A 16342-nucleotide genomic window follows, 5' to 3' on the forward strand; every position below is an offset into this window, starting at 1 on the left:
AAGCAATTCTCCTGCCTCAGCCTCCAGAGTAGCTGGGACTACAGGTGCCCGCCACCACGCCCAGCTAATTTTTGCATTTTTAGTAGAGACGGAGTTTCACCATGTTGGCCAGGATGGTCTCGATCTCTTGACCTCATGATCCGCTCGCCTTGGCCTCCAAAAGTGTTGGGATTACAGGTGTGAGCCACCATGCCCGGCCCCGTAAGGAGGACTTTCTTAGGGAGATGGGATGATGACCAGGATTGGGCCTTGAAGGATGCATCAGCACGTCATGGAGAGAGGGTGGCCCTGCACATGCAAGAGTCCAGAAGAACGCGGCTCCAAACATGCCTCTCCAGAGCTACCTGTCCCAGCCACACCCAAAGGACGTTTGCCTTCATGAGCTCATTCCTCCATTGTCCAGGCACCTGTGGGAATACCATAACCGCTGCCATGTGTGATAGGGTGGAAGCCAGATAACTGTTCCCTGGGATTTCAATTTCCCTTTTTTTCCCCTGGAAAAAACTCCTGCTCTCCTTTTCCCTTGGAAAAACTACCACCAACGCCCCCGCACAAACACACACACAGGCACACACTAAGGTCATGCGTTTTTCCTGTATCATTTACTACCAACAACATCTTCCTGGATGCTCAGACCAAGAACCTTGGAATCATCCTTGCACCTTCTCTCTCACACCTCATGCCCCCAAATATATCCAGAGTCCACTAAACATTTGGATCCAGAATCCCTAGAATTGTTGAATGAAAGGATGAATGGACGGAATCTTAACTTCCTTGAATAGTTGTGGTGATGCTAATACCCAAAGTCTTAGAAATATGATTCTTCTCTTTATCACGTATAATGTCATTTATAAAACCTCCATAACAACACATGTCCAAGTTCTTTAAGAGGTAATGTCGTGTCAAGGGGTGGGCTTGGGAGTCAGAGAGTCCTGCGTTTGAGACCCAGCTCAGTCAAGAGTAAGACCTTGGGATCCTTAGTTCACCTTTATAATCCTCAACATCTTCATTACATAGAGGTAATAGTAGTAGTTACTCCACAGATTTTTGTGAGAATTAAATGAGAAAATAAATACAATACACATCATATACACAATACTTATAGTATACACTTCAAAATTGTTAGTATTTTCTTAAATTGCCTTCACATCTTCGGTTTTTGGCTTCTGTGTATTTGCTCCCTGCACCTCTCCTTCTTCCATCTCTTTTGTGTCTGTGTGGATCCCATGGGATCTTGTCCTGTTCTTCTTTATGCTGCTTCTCTCCCTACACTGTGCTTTCTAGAACCTCGTATGTTCACTTAGTCATTGAGCTAATCAGAGAGTCACCGTACACTGGTATGACCTTAATAGCTGCTAAAAATACTCAAACGTCACTTTGGGACGCCAAGGCAGGTGGATCACCTGAGGTCAAGGGTTCGAGACCAGCCTGGCCAACATGGTGAAACCCCTGTCTCTACTAAAAATACAAAAAAATTAGCCAGGTGTGGTGGTACATGCCTGTAATCCCAGCTACTCAGGAGGCTGAGGCAGGAGAATCGCTTGAATCCAGGAGCCAGAGGTTGCGGTGAGCCGAGATCACGCCATTGCACTCCAGCCTGGGTGACAAAAGTGAAATTTCATCTCAGAAAAAAAATAAAAACAAAAACAAAACATCCAAACATTTCCATACCATGTTGGTAAACAACCACTGTCCCCAGTCCTCAGAATATTTCCCTCTGCCCAGCCCCTCCTTTGGAATATGCTGGATCTTTCCCTGAATCAATAACTAAGGGTTAATGTCTGGCATGGTCGGGGCCTCCAGGAGCCTGGCCAAGTTCTAGGCTGGTATCCGTTCCAATTGGTAGGTGTCCATGCCATATCACTCCAGCATTCTTGGGACATGGATCTGCGCCTTCTATGTGTCATTCTCTCCTTTGTGACAGATTCATGCTTTCTGCTCCCACTACAGCTCTCAGCAGTGGCCTATGGAGCCAGGTGCTTGGGGGAATGGGACAGCCATCACTGAGTTCATCCTTCTTGGCCTAACAGGGAACGTAAGACTGCAGCCCATCCGTTTTGCTGTCTTCCTCTTTGCCTACATTATCACAGTTGGGGGCAACCTCAGCATCCTGGCTGCCATCTTTGTGGAGCCCGAACTCCATCCTCCCATGTATTACTTCCTGGGGAACCTGTCTCTGCTGGACATCGGGTGCATCACAGTCACTGTTCCTCCAATGCTGGCATGTCTCCTGGCCCACCAGTGCAGAGTTCCCTATGCTGCCTGCATTTCACAGCTCTTCTTTTTCCACCTCCTGGCTGGGGTGGACTATCACCTCTTAATAGCCATGGCCTATGACTGCTACCTGGCCATCTGTCAGCCTCTCACCTACAACACTCGCATGAGCCGTGAAGTCCAGGGTGCCCTGGTGGGCATTTGCTGCACTGTCTCCTTCATCAGTGCTCTGACTCACACAGTGGCTGTGTCTGTGCTCGACTTCTGTGGCCCTAATGTGGTCAATCACTTCTACTGTGGCCTCCCACCTCTCTTCCAGCTCTCTTGCTCCAGCATCCAGCTCAATGGGCAGCTGCTGCTTGTGGGGGCCACCTTCATGGGAGTGATCCCCATGATCCTTATCTCAGTGTCCTATGCCCACGTCACAGCTGCAGTATTACGAATCCGCTCGGCTGAGGGGAGGAAGAAGGCTTTCTCCACGTGTGGCTCCCACCTCACCGTGGTCTGTATCTTTTACGGAACCGGCTTCTTCAGTCACATGCGCCTGGGCTCAGTCTCAGCCTCAGACAAAGATAAGGGGATTGGGATCCTCAACACTATCCTCAGTCCCATGCTGAACCCAGTCATTTACAGCCTCCGGAACCCTGATGTGCAGGGCACCCTGAAAAGGGTGCTGACAGGGAAGAGGCCCCCAGCATGAAAAGATGGGGTTCAAAATGCAACCTCCCTCCTCAAGCAACCCCCCGACTTTCTTAGGCTGAAGGACTACGTATGGGCAGGAAAATCCTCAGGGTCGGGTCATAAAACGGGAGCAGAGTAGATAGTTTTAGTCAGGGTAGAGCGTGGTCTGCCTTGGATTGAGGAGAAAGGCTAAAGCTTAGGTGAGAGTGTATCTAACTTACTGATACGAAGTGAATTGAAGACAAAAGGGAAATATGATGTGGGTCAGGTAATGGGAGACAAACTATTTTGTATTTTTTTAATTTAATGATTGTTCAATTGAAACACATATAAAATATTAATAAAAATGAAATGTCTGGTCTCCTTTTTAGCAAAACTATATTTGCATTCGAGTGTTGGGTGTGGTTTTCAAAAGGTTCTACTTTAAGAAATAAGTCTAGTATTCTAAAGTTAAATTTGGGCTTGACATACGCTAGAAGCAGAGTGTTGGTACTTGTCAGAGCACCCTGCAAGCACCTTCTTCAGAGCAACATCATCAAACACCTGTTCCCAAAATCGCAGCCCCTTTCTGACTACTTATTAGTGGGGACAACACAGGTACATTGCAGTGCATGAGCCTATTCTCACAACCCGCCCCCGCCCCCCAACCAGAAACATAAGAATGTATCATCCCTGAGAAGAAGCATTAATAACTAGTAAGATAGATTTATTTATTTATGAGATGGAGTTTTGCTTGGTCACCCCGGCTGGAGTGCAGTGGCACGATCTTGGCTCACTGCAGCCTCTGCTTCCCGGGTTCAAGTTATTCCCCTGCCTTAGCCTCCTGATAGCTGGGATTACAGGTGCCTGCCACCACGCCCGGCTAATTTTTGTATTTTTACTGGAGACGGGGTTTCACCATATTGGCCAGGCTGGTCTTGAAGTCCTGACATCACGTGATCCACCCGCCTTGGTCTCCCAAAGTGCTGAGATTAAAGGTGTGAGTCCCTGCACCTGGCCATAAGTTTTAGTTTCAATGGCAAAATACACTGATTTATGTTGGACATTCTGTTTAATTCATATGTACAGATAATTAGTAAAGGTGAGGAGACTGATAAGAAGGGGAAACTAGAGGAGAACATCATTTGCAATTTATCAGTGAGTAAGTACTGGAACCTGAGATTTTAACAACAGAGTGAAACTATGGCAATCCAGAAAGAAATAATAGAATGATAGTCAATTTCACACTCTATCGTGGCCATTTCTAGAACTTATTCTGTGAATCCTTCAGGCACTTCCTGGACAAGAAGTTGGAAGTTGAAGACTGACCTTGTCCGACATGCTTATTATTTGAGGAGGGCAGCAGGGAACCCTTAATCTAAGGGGCCTTAGATTATCTCAGCACACAGAGGTATCCACAGTTATTCTCCACATCCAGCCGTCCGCTGGGTCCCACTGAACATTATGCTGGACTCACTTACACCATTGTCCTCTAGCAGACAGCTGCCTCCCAGTTGGGACCCATGCCATCCAACGGTCTCTGAGCCCTGGGCTCCTCCCTAACTCAGTGCTGTCTACACTGCCCCATTAATCCCCTGGAACAATGTCTGCTCCGTGTCATTTCATCTGCCAAAGGCCGCCAAGTCCTTCTGATCAAATCTAGACCTTTCTCAGGTAGGCAAGGTCTTCCATCATTCCTTCCTGGCTTCTCCATTCAATCTTCCTCTTTCAACCACAGGTGCTCACTTAGGTGGCTCATGAATCCCTTTGTTTGTATTCAGTGTTGTTAATCTCCTTTGAAAGAATGTAGCCTACACAGCATGACAGCATCATAATTTTCTCTGTATTCCTCGAAGCTTCTTTTACTCTCCCCAGCTAGGTTATAATCTCCTTAAGGACAGGATCCATGTCTTATATTATGTCTTCCAAACACACAACAGAGTGCCGAGTAGATAGCTGATGTTCAAGCCATCTTGTGGGTTAGTTGATAGCAGAAAGCATGACTTATGATAAGAAATTTGTCTTCCACATAGGAAGTCAGTGAAACTGCTAGATGTTTTCAAAATATCCTAAAGGTCCCAATATTAGGATAGTATAAAGATATAAAGAGAAATTTTTTTAAAGATAAATTTTCTTCTGATGAAATAAAGACAATCATTGAATTTGACATAACAGGGAAAAGCTTTCCTGACTTTGTGCATGAACTGCAATATAATTTCTCCTCAAACAAAAAAAACCCTGAAACGAAAACCAAAGAAGTATCTCCTTCTTGCAAAAAATTAGAAATAGAGCATTTAATTAGCAAAATCTGAGCATAACACTACAGGTTGGAAAATCCTATAATATCCAAAGACTTGGGAAAGCATTACAGAGAGGAGTGTAATAATAAATGAGTGATTACAAGTTGTGTCAAAGTGTTTGTCTTTCCTTAATTCAACTTCTAAAGTAAAGAGTTTTTAACTCTGCTATGCAAATATAAATAATTCATGTTTTATGTAAATAATTTAAGTAAAAAGCATATATTTGTTTAAAAAGAAGAGTGAAGGTATTGACATGAGAAGTTGTATAGCACATATGACTAAATTGAGAAAGTGATGATGATGTAAACATGTGTATGGGCTGAAAATCCTGGAGGAAAACCCGTAAGCTGTACCCGGTGGTTACCTCTGCAGAGGGGAATAGGACTGGGGAGGGCAGTGGAAAATGGGGAATGACTTTGGGTTTTTACTCCATTTACTCTGGTATTTTTCAAAGTTTTTCACTGAGTTCTGTAATTTTAAAAAATTAAATACATATATTTTTTAAATTTCCACTTTTACTTTAGATACAGGAGATGTATGTGCAGATTTGTTACTTGGTAATACTGCATGATGCTGAGATTTGGAGTCCAGATTCCATCACCTTGGTCATGAGCACAGTACCCGATAGGCAGTTTTTTAATCCACACCTCCTCCTTCCTCTCTTTAGTAGTTCACAGTGTCTCTTGTTCTCATATTTATGTCCATGTGTACTCAATGCTTAGCTGTTAATGATTAGAACATGTGGTATTTTATTTTCTGTTTCTGCATTAATTTGCTTAGGATAATGACCTCCAGCTGCATCCATGTTGTGGCAAAGGACATTATTTCATTCCTTTTTATGGCTGCATAGTATTCCATGGTGTATATGTACCACATTTTCCTTATCCAGCTCACCACTGGTGGGTACCTGGGTTGATTCCATGTCTTTGCTATTGTGAATAGCTCAGTAGTGAACATATAAGTGCTTGTGTCTTTGTGGTAGAATGATTTACTCTCCTTTGGGTATGTATCCAGTAATGGGACTGCTGGGTCAAATAATAGCTCTGTTTTGAGTTCTTTGAGAAATCTCCAGACTGCTCTCCACAGTGGCTGCACAAAGTTACATTTCCACCAACAACATAGAAGCATTCTCTTTTCTCTGCAGCCTTGCCAGCATCTGTTGCTTGTTGACTTTTTAATAGCAGCCATTCTGACTGGTGTGAAGTGGTGTCTCATTGTGATTTTGACTTGCATTCCTCTGATGCTTAGTGATCCTGAGCACTTTTTCATGGGTTGGCCACTTGTATGTCTTCTTTTGAGAAGTGTCTGTTCATGTCCTTTGCCCATTTTTTAATGAGATGATTTGAATTTTGCTTGTTGATTTGTTGAAGTTCCCTATAGGTTCTGGATATTAGGCCTGCATCAGATGCACAGTTTGTGACTATTTTCTCCCAATCCATAGGTTGTCTGTTTATTCTGCTGACGGTTTCTTTTGCTATGCAGCTCTTTAATTAGGTCCCACTTGTCAATAACTAACTAAATAAATAAAACTTTTAAAGTGCTAATGGTGAAAATGTAGGGGGGTGGTAGTAAGGTGAGTCCACTATAGTGTTTTCTCTCCAGCCTTCAGTGTCCCCTGTCATCCTCACCTTTGAGGAAACTAGTGAGTTGGCCCATCTATCCAACACAAGCCCACCTTATTCATTTGATCAAGATTTAGAGGCATTCATCTTGTCCATCTCTCTTCATCTAAGTGAAGAATCAAACCAAACAGCTCTTATCCTTAAGAGAATAGCCCTGATGGACCTTCTTACCTCTTTCCGTCTCCTGTCCCTGAAGACTGAAATATCACCCTCCACTCCACACCAACCCTCATCCTGCACCACCATCAACAACCTGTCCCCGCAGCACCCACTTCCCTGTTGCACAGTTTTGGATCTTTATATGGGATTCCAGTCAAAGGTGGTGACTAATCTTGGTTGGGATGAATGTGTGATCTATGCAGATATAAGTCCATGGATTCCTGACACTGAAAGAAACTTCTAGCAATATTTTTGCCCAGCCATCCTAACTTAGATAGCTCATATTCAAAGAAACATGTTTTAGACATTGTGAGTTCTCAACACATCTGTGAACTGTTGAGTACATCCATGATCCATATGTCAAGCTCAGCAGATGTCATTTTACACACCATGGGCAAACTACATATGTCTACTTGGAGATGATCTCACACACATTCCAACAATACCTCCTTCTCCCACATCCATCCTACCATCTGTGTCTAGCCCAGAGAAAAGCTCTACTAGGACTCAGCAGAATTATAACAGTAGTATATTTTATCCTATTATTTTATTAGCACATAACAATATTTACAAACAACTTTAAAATCTGTGTTCTCATTTGAATTTTTCAGTAGCACAGTTGAATGTAACCCACAGTGACAACCAGGGCCAGGATTAGAAAATAGGAAGGCCAGCTTTTATTATCCTCACTTCACAGATGACAGGTTAGGTGACTTGCCAGAGGCCATAGAGTTAGGCCCAGTAGCTTTGCCTCCCTCCCTGCATCCAGTTAATCACCAAAGAATTCAAAACTAAACAGAGTGATAATGACTGTGGGTGCAATGAGTCTCAGAAATGCAAAAGGCAGTACAGTTGAATGGAGAACCTTGAACAGAATATATGGAGATCAAAGTTTTAATTCAGTCTCTGCTATTTTTAGCCTACAGATCTGTTCAAGTTTTGATTCTTTATCTGCAAAATTAGTCACTTCCAAGTATCTCAGGCTTTTTTCACTCACCTACTACATAATAAATACTCAAGCCCACACAGGATGCCAAAGACTGCAGGGATTAAGAGACTATGAGCTATTAAACGGACAGGCAATAAGGTTGAGTACAGGTGCATAAACCCACAAACTATTTATACACAGTGGGTCTGAAGGGCAGAAGCTCATTCTTGGGCTTTAGCAACTGGAGAGATGCCCGAATTGGAGGTGATAACAGTGAGCCAGGAAGAGGCGTGAAGGTCTGAGAGGTAGCAACAAGTGAAACAGAAAGAAGTGAGCTTTGGAAAGAGTCTTGGAACATCAGCCAGAAAATATTTAACCTCTTTTTTAGAGTATGTTTCTAAAATCTTGGAGGGTAAAGATATCAGGGATCTGAAAGGGTTACCTTTATTTGGTATTTACAGGTAGTTGTCCAGGCCAGAATATAAGGACAAATAAATACAAATCCAGCATCTTCTGTGTGGCAGGGAGCAAGCTGGGAAGCTCATGCACCTTGTGGCATTAAGTTAACTTTGGTCAAGTGAACATAGCATTGGAGTGAGAAGTTGGGAGGCCTGGGCTCTGGGCTAACACTGCTCCTTGCTAGCTGTGTGACACAGGGTAGATCATTTCCTCCCTGTGGGCCCCAGTTTTCCCATTCATAAAATAGGAATGGGAATCATACTATGCACTTCATATGATTATTTTGGGGAATAAATGAATTGAGGTACAGAATTACTGAGTCAACAAGTACAGCGTAGAACATGTTAAAATTTCATTGGGTTTTGAGTTGAAGGAGTTATCCTATTTCTAGAGTTGTGCCCTCTCTCTAATAAAAGCCAGAGTAGGAATTTATCTCCCCAGGCCCAAAACTCTACCCCTCCCGGCCAGTGCTATGCCCTTTGTACCACACTAGCTTTCACTTTCCATGAATGAACCAGTGAAGAATTCAGGCCTGTAGAAGCTGCAGTGTCCCCCCCATGCTCTCTCCACACTGGGAGAGAGCATGATTAATCTCTTGGGATCCACACCACTTCAGTTTATTTTGGCATTTTACTTAAGCAGCAACTCATTGATAAACTTTGCTAACTTCCCCAGTTCAACAGGGCCTCGGGAGACATCTATCCAGCAAGTCTTCAAAGAAAGGTTCCCACAGAGAGCCAGGGCTAGGACTGGGGAGTTAAGTGCTTACAAGTTCCACAAACAGAATCCCCTAATTAGCTCCCAAATGAGAGTTCAGGATAATGCAGCCTAGGCGCTTAGGGAAGACTGGGAATTTCCTGACTGTCTTCTGTGTCTCTGCTAATAAGGCCAGAGGGAAGGTATGCACAGAAAGACATTTACTTTCTTTTTGGTCCTTAGTCTGAAAGAAACTGGGACCTTAGAGAGTGGAGGAGGCCAATTAGTGATGGGGAAGTTCAGTACTTTTGTTAGCAAGACTCATTAGCCAAGTTGTGACTAGCAGGAAGATGAGTTCAAAACAAGAATGCCTGGGCATGAGTCAGCCTCCCTGCAAACGCTAGCCTCCCCTTTATTTGCTTGTTGTCTGCTTATCAACACTGCATTCCTCCAGTCTCCTTCACACCCCAGAACTTCCTTGTTCTTCCACTGTTCTTCCTACCCAGCACAGCCTGCTTACTTTTTAGTTCCATGTGAATAAATGCATCTGCTTCATTGTTTGCAATGGCTACATCATTTGACAACTGCATTATCAACCCTCTATCTTCACCCTTTAGGTTGTTTCCAGTTTTTCACTATTAAGAACCATAATTTGATGTGCTTTTTCCACAGCTGTTTCCCTAAATGGCCCACATGTATGTGTATATTTTCAACACTTTTATGAATATTGACAAACTATCAACTAGACAGATTGTACCACCAATCCAGTGCGAGAGGGTCACTTTCCTAACCCTAACCAACCCTAAGTATTGCCATTTTTAAACATCCTTACAATGTGATCAGTGAATCTCTATTTCCTATTGTTGTTTTGCCTTACATTATTTTTATCGTGAGGTTGAGATTTTCTTATGTGAATGCACGTATTAAGTATTTGTCATAGATGCTGCAAATATTTTCCTTATTAAATCTGTCCTATTCATGCTAATGATGTTTTTGACGTACAGACTTTTACACAGTCAAGCATATGAACATTTTACTTTATGACTTCTGTCTTTGCTGTTATGCTTGAAACTATTTCCCCATCTCAAGTTCATATTGTCATCTATCTTTTTTTTACTTCTATGATTTTTTTTTTATATCTTATGTTTTATACTTTCATATTCAAAATTCATTTTAGTACATGTTGTGATAAAGGGATACAACTTTATTTTAACTCTACAGCTTGTGTCCAAAGATCCTTCCAATTTTTTTTTTTTTTTTTTTTTGTTTGAGACAGGGTCTCACTCTGTCGCCCAGACTGGGAGTGCAGTGGTACAATCTCGACTCACTGCAACCTCCACCTCCCAGGTTCAAGCAATTCTCCTGCCTCAGCCTCCTGAGTAGCTGGGATTACAGGCGCGTGCTATCACATCTGGCTAATTTTTATATTTTTAGTAGAGATGTGGTTTCGCCATGTTGGCCAGGCTGGTCTCGAACTCCTGACCTCAGGTGATCCGCCTACCTCGGCCTCCCAAAGTGCTGGGATTACAGGAGTGAGCCACCCCACCCTGCCCATTCTAAATGTTTTAAGTATCTCTTTTTATCAAATTTTAAATGTTTATATATATATATATATATATATACACACATACACACACATACTTGTATTTTCTTCTGAACTTTATATTCTGTTACAGCAGTCTGTGTTAGTATACCACAATATTTCAATAACTGTAGCTTTATTTATTTTCTCTGATCAAGCCTCTTTTTAAAAACTGAGGTATCACATCTCAGCCTTTTGGCTAAGATCAAGTGTAAAAATTGAGGTAAGATATACATGTAAAATTTACTATTTTTACTACTTTTTTGCTCTTCAACTTTCACTTTAAGTTCCGGGTACATGTGCAGGATGTGCAGGTTTATTACATAGGTAGATGTGTGCCATGGTGGTTCGCTGCACAGATCAACCCATCACCTAGGTATTAAGCCCAGCATCCATTAGCTGTTCTTCCTGATGCTCCCCCTGAAGGTTCTGGTGTGTGTTGTTTCCCCCAATGTGTCCATGTGCTCTCATAGTTCATCTCCCGCTTATAAGTGAGAACATGAGGTATTTGGTTTTCTGTGCCTGCACTAGTTTGCTAAGGATAATGGCTTCCAGCTCCATCCATGTTCCTGCAGAGGACAGGATCTCATTCCTTTCTATGGCTGCATAGTATATCATGGTGTATATGTACCACATTTTCTTTATCCAGTCTATCATTGATGGGCATCTGGGTTGATTCCATGTCTTTGCTATTACGCATAGTGCTGCAATGAACATATGTGTGCATGTATCTTTATAATAGAATGATTTTTATTCATTTGGGTATATACCCAGCAATGGGATTGCTGGGTCAAATGTAGAACCCCAAACTATAAAAACCATAGAAGAAAATCTAGGCAATACCATTCAGAACATACGCATTGGCAAAGATTGCTGTGGGAAGTCAGGGATCCCGAATGGAGGGACCAGCTGGAGCTGTGGCAGAAGAACATAAATTGTGAAGATTTCATTTTAATATGGACATTTATCAGTTCCCGAAATTAAAACTTTTATAATTTCTTACGCCTGTCTTTACTGCAATCTCTGAACATAAATTGTGAAGATTTCATGGACATTTATCAGTTCCCAAATAATACTCTTATAATTTCTTATGCCTGTCTTTAATCTCTTAATTCTGTTATCTTTGCAAGCAGAGAATGTACGTCACCTCAGGACCACTATTGTACAAATTGATTGTAAAACATGTGTGTTTAAACAATATGAAATGAGTGCACCTTGAAAAGAACAGAATAACAGCCATTTTAGGAAACAAGGGAAGACAACCATAAGGTCTGACTGCCTGAGGGGTTGGGCAGAATACAGCCATATTTTTCTTCTTGCAGAGAGCCTACAAACGAACATGCAAGTAGGACAGATATTGCTAAATTCTTCTCCTAGCAAGGAATATTAAATACTAAGACCCTAGGAAAATAATTGCATTCCTGGGTGGAGTTCTATAAACGGCCGCTCTGCGTCTGTCTTATGCAGTTGGGATAAGGACTGAAATACGCCCTGGTCTCCTGTAGTACTACCTCAGGCTTACTAGGATTGGGAAATTCCAGCCTGGTAAATTTTGGTCAGACCAGTTCTATGCTCTCGAACGCTGTTTTCTGTTAAGATGTTTATCAAAACAATACATGCACATCTGAACATAGACCCTCATCAGTAATTCTAATTTTACCTTTGCCTTGTGATCTTTGCTTTGCCCTTTGCCTTGTGATCTTTGCTTTGCCCTTTGCCTTGTGATCTTTATTGGCCTCAGAAATATGTGATCTTTGTGACCTATCCCTGTTCGTACACCCCCTCCCCTTCTGAAATCCGTAATAAAAACTTGCTGGTTTTGCAGCTCAGGCAGACATCACGGACCTACTGATATGTGATGTCACCCCTGGAGGCCCAGCTATAAAATTCCTCTCTTTGTACTCTTTCTCTTTATTTCTCAGACTGGCGGACACTTAGGGAAAATAGAAAGAACCTGTGTTGAAATATTGGGGGCAGGTTCCCCCAACAAAAGATTTTATGACAAAAATGCCAAAAGCAATTGCAACAAAAGAAAAAATTGACAAATGGGAGGCAATTAAACTAAAGAGCTTCACACAGCAAGACAAACTATCATCAGAGTGAACAGACAACCTACAGAATGGGAGAAAAATTTTCCAGTCTATCCATCTGAAAAAGGTCTAATATCCAGAGTCTACGAGGAACTTAAACAAATTTACAAGAAAAAAACAACCAACCCCATTAAAAAGTGGGCAAAAAACATGAACAGACACTTCTCAAAAGAAGACACTCATGCCACCAAAAACATATGGAAAAAAGCTCAACATCACTGATCATTAGAGAAATGTAAATCAAAACCACAATAAGATATCTCACACCAGTCAGAATAGCAATTACTAAAAAGTCAAGAAACAACAGATGCTGGCGAGGTAGCAGAGAAAAAGGAGCGCTTTTACATTGTTAGTAGGAGTGTAAATTAGTTCAACCATTGTGGAAGACAGTGTGGCGATTCTTCAAAGATCTAGAAGCAGAAATACCATCTTTACTATTTTTAAGTGTACAATTCAGTGGTAACATTTATATTCTTTTGTTTTCTCTTTATCCCCTGTCTTCCACCTACCCTTCCTGGCCTCTGGTAACCACTATTCTACTATCGTCATGAAAGACACTATTATTAGCTTCCACATATGAGTGAGAACATGCAACATTTGTCTTTCTTTGCTTGGCTAATTTCACCTAACATAATGACCCCCAGTTCCACCATGTTGCTGCAAATGACAGAATTTTGTTCTTCTATATGGCTGAATAACATTCCATCACTGTAGATTTACAATATGTATTCATGTCTCATTCTGGAAATTTTCCTCATGATTCTCTTTCCTCCCAAATGTTTTTGACTGCTCTCACATGTTTTCTCTTCCAGGTTGACTACAGAATCATTTTTGCTGATTGAGTTTTTCTACCATTGGGATTTTAAACAGAACTGGGTTAAATTTATAGATTGATTTCAGGAGAACTGACAGCCTTACAATATTAGATTTTTCCATATAGAGGCATACAATCATCTATCCATTTATTCAAGTATTATTTATAGAGAAGAGTGTCACAGGCTTTTAAAAATTAGAGTTTCTGCCTTTTTAATAAGTCTATTTCTAAATATGTAATAAGTTTTTTTAACTATTGTGAAGTGAATATTTTAATATGAGATGAATATTTTAGGGCTCTTATACATATTGCTAAACTCTTTAACAGGGAGGTGACAGTTTGTCTCCATTAGAAATCACTGTGTCCATTTCACTGTAACATCACAAGTATTAACTAGTTTTATTCATTGCTAATTTGAGAGGCAAAAGTATAACTTTACTTTGCTTTTTCTGCTTATGAGTGAAGCTACTATCTCTTATCTGTTAAATATGTTTTCATTTGTCTCTTTGTAAATTGCCTTTATGTTCTTGGCTTATTTATCCACCAATATCTTAGTGTTTTCATATGCATTTCTTAGATCTTTACATGGTAAAAATATTAACCTTTTCATATTTTCTGCAAATATTTCTCCAAGTTTGTTTTTTGCCTTTTAACTTGGTTAACTTTTCCATAAATTTTAAAAAATGTTTATGTAGTCAAATCTGTTATTTCTTTGTGCCTTCTTCCTTTGCTTGTATGCCCAGAATATTAATCTAGCCTTTCTTTTGATACATTTTATAAATATATGTATCCAAGAGGGATTTTTCCAATGAATAATCAACTACCTCACCACTATGTATTGAGTATTTCACTCCCTGCCCCACCCCTACTGATTTGTGATATTTAATTTATGCATATATTAAATTATTATAAGTTCAAAAATGTGTTTCTGGTCTGCATCTTCCATTCCATCAATTTTCTATTCCTAAATCAGTATGGCTCATATTGTTACACAATAACAATCACCCCCACATATTTCCAGTCATTTAGAGACCAGCCAGAGACTACACTTTACATACATTATCTAATTTAACTCTTAGAACAAAAGTGCCATGAGGCAAATGTTAGAATTTTCATTTTATAGATGAAGAAAGCCCCAGGAAGAGAAATTCTGACAGAGAACACATTCCAGCTTTGTCTTCATTTTTTTCCCGGTTTGTTTAAGAGTATACCACCTGGCTTCTCTCAATCCAATTTTTCTGACTTAGTGTCCATGCATACCTCCTACCACCTTCTAATTCAGACTCGGGGTCAGATCAGCCAAACAGCTGACAAGGTGCCAACACATAACAAGTGCTAAAATGTCACTGCAACATTTCCACTCTGATTTACTCATGCAACTCCTTTCATAACTGGCAAATGCAAATTCACGGACCATTCCTGCCAGAACACGCAGAGCCCTCCAGTGGAAGTTTCAGAAACTCTCCTTGCCAACGCTGCCTATCTTCATTCAACATTTTGTGGCATGTCTGTGGAAATAATGACAAGTCACCAGCCCTGCCATCAGCCAAGCATTCATTAGTCATCCAAATACAACAGGTGATGTAGGCTAAAATTCTAAAACTGAACAACTCACAGTATAGTGCTTTTCAGTAATAACAATTCATTTTTTCCCTAATGTCTAAATTTTAAACATTTTAATCTGTACCTTGAAAAGTTATCTGGTTTAAAAAATCACAAAAGAAAACTGAAGAGAGGATAAATGGAAAGTGTTTTGCTGATGTGAATGCCAGGAAAACAATAATTTTCATACATATTTTGACAAAATTTTAGAACTATATTTATATAAACTTCCTCTATGCATAAGAAGTGTAACTAATGATAGATACAAATAGTGGAAAAACATTAAATAAAAGAATTTCAAATAAACTTAGATGTTATGTTCAGTGTAACTACTAAATCCATTAATGGTAGCCAACCAAGAGAGATGTGCAATTATTAATTGAAAATCTACTTCATGCTCTACAATAAATATCTGAATAAATGTGTAAAGAATATCAATTTGAAGATGTATCCAAATCTTACACTGTCTGGTTTGCCAGACACCACACTTTAGCTGCGCTCATACCTGAGATGTCCTCTTAACTCTTTCCCCTCTAGACTAGACAGACTTCTCCACAAAATCAAGAAATTGGGTATCATTTTTTAAAAAAAACTTCCTCAGAACCCAGCACACATGATCACCATCAATTAATGTTTTCTGAGTAAACAAACACTGCATCCCTCCTCACTCCTTCCTAACCCCAATTTATCTCCTCTTCAGAAAGACCAGTTCCTCCACCCCTTTGACTGTGTTCTCCATCTTATGGAAGATAATTATACAGACAACAAAAGATTCACCCTAGGTGAGCTATGCACATGGGTTCCGATATCTGTGTCTAATTTCATACCTCTTTCTGCTTCCAAACCCAAAATAGACATTCAGGTCCCAGGAAGCAAGGCCCACACTTCCTTATATGAAATTCTTTTTATTTAACCTTCATTTTTTATTTTAGTAAAATATGCATAACATAAAATGTATCATTTAACCATTTTAAGGGTACAGTTCAGTAGCACTGAGTATATTCACTTTTTTGTGCAACCTCACTACTATCCTTCTCCAGAACTTTTTCATGTGCGCTTTTTTTTATTATTATTGTACTCTAAGTTCTAGGGAACATGTGCACAACGTGCAGGTTTGTTACATATGTATACATGTGCCACGTTGGTTTGCTGCACCCATTAACTCATCATTTAGCATTAGGTGTATCTCCTAATGTTATCCCTCCCCCATGCTCCA

General features: G+C 40.6%; 2 protein-coding genes across 2 annotated transcripts in view; one reads left to right on the forward strand and one right to left on the reverse strand.

Moving 5' to 3' along the window:
• The window catches only part of LOC100439423 (olfactory receptor 3A1), a 77174-nt gene that overhangs the window by 36119 nt on the left and 24713 nt on the right, over positions 1-16342 (reverse strand).
• On the forward strand, positions 1967-2914 carry LOC100433103 (olfactory receptor 3A10). Its single transcript, XM_024235213.2, has one exon. It carries the CDS (start codon positions 1967-1969, stop codon positions 2912-2914), a length of 948 nt encoding a protein of 315 aa, XP_024090981.2.

The sequence above is a fragment of the Pongo abelii genome, chromosome 19 (genome assembly GCF_028885655.2).
Source record: "Pongo abelii isolate AG06213 chromosome 19, NHGRI_mPonAbe1-v2.0_pri, whole genome shotgun sequence".
In the NCBI taxonomy this organism is placed as follows: domain Eukaryota; kingdom Metazoa; phylum Chordata; class Mammalia; order Primates; family Hominidae; genus Pongo; species Pongo abelii.

What these genes read in the sequence shown, in the direction of transcription:
- LOC100433103 (XM_024235213.2), top strand. Translation starts at nt 1,967, where the DNA reads ATGGAGCCAGGTGCTTGGGGGAATGGGACAGCCATCACTGAGTTCATC.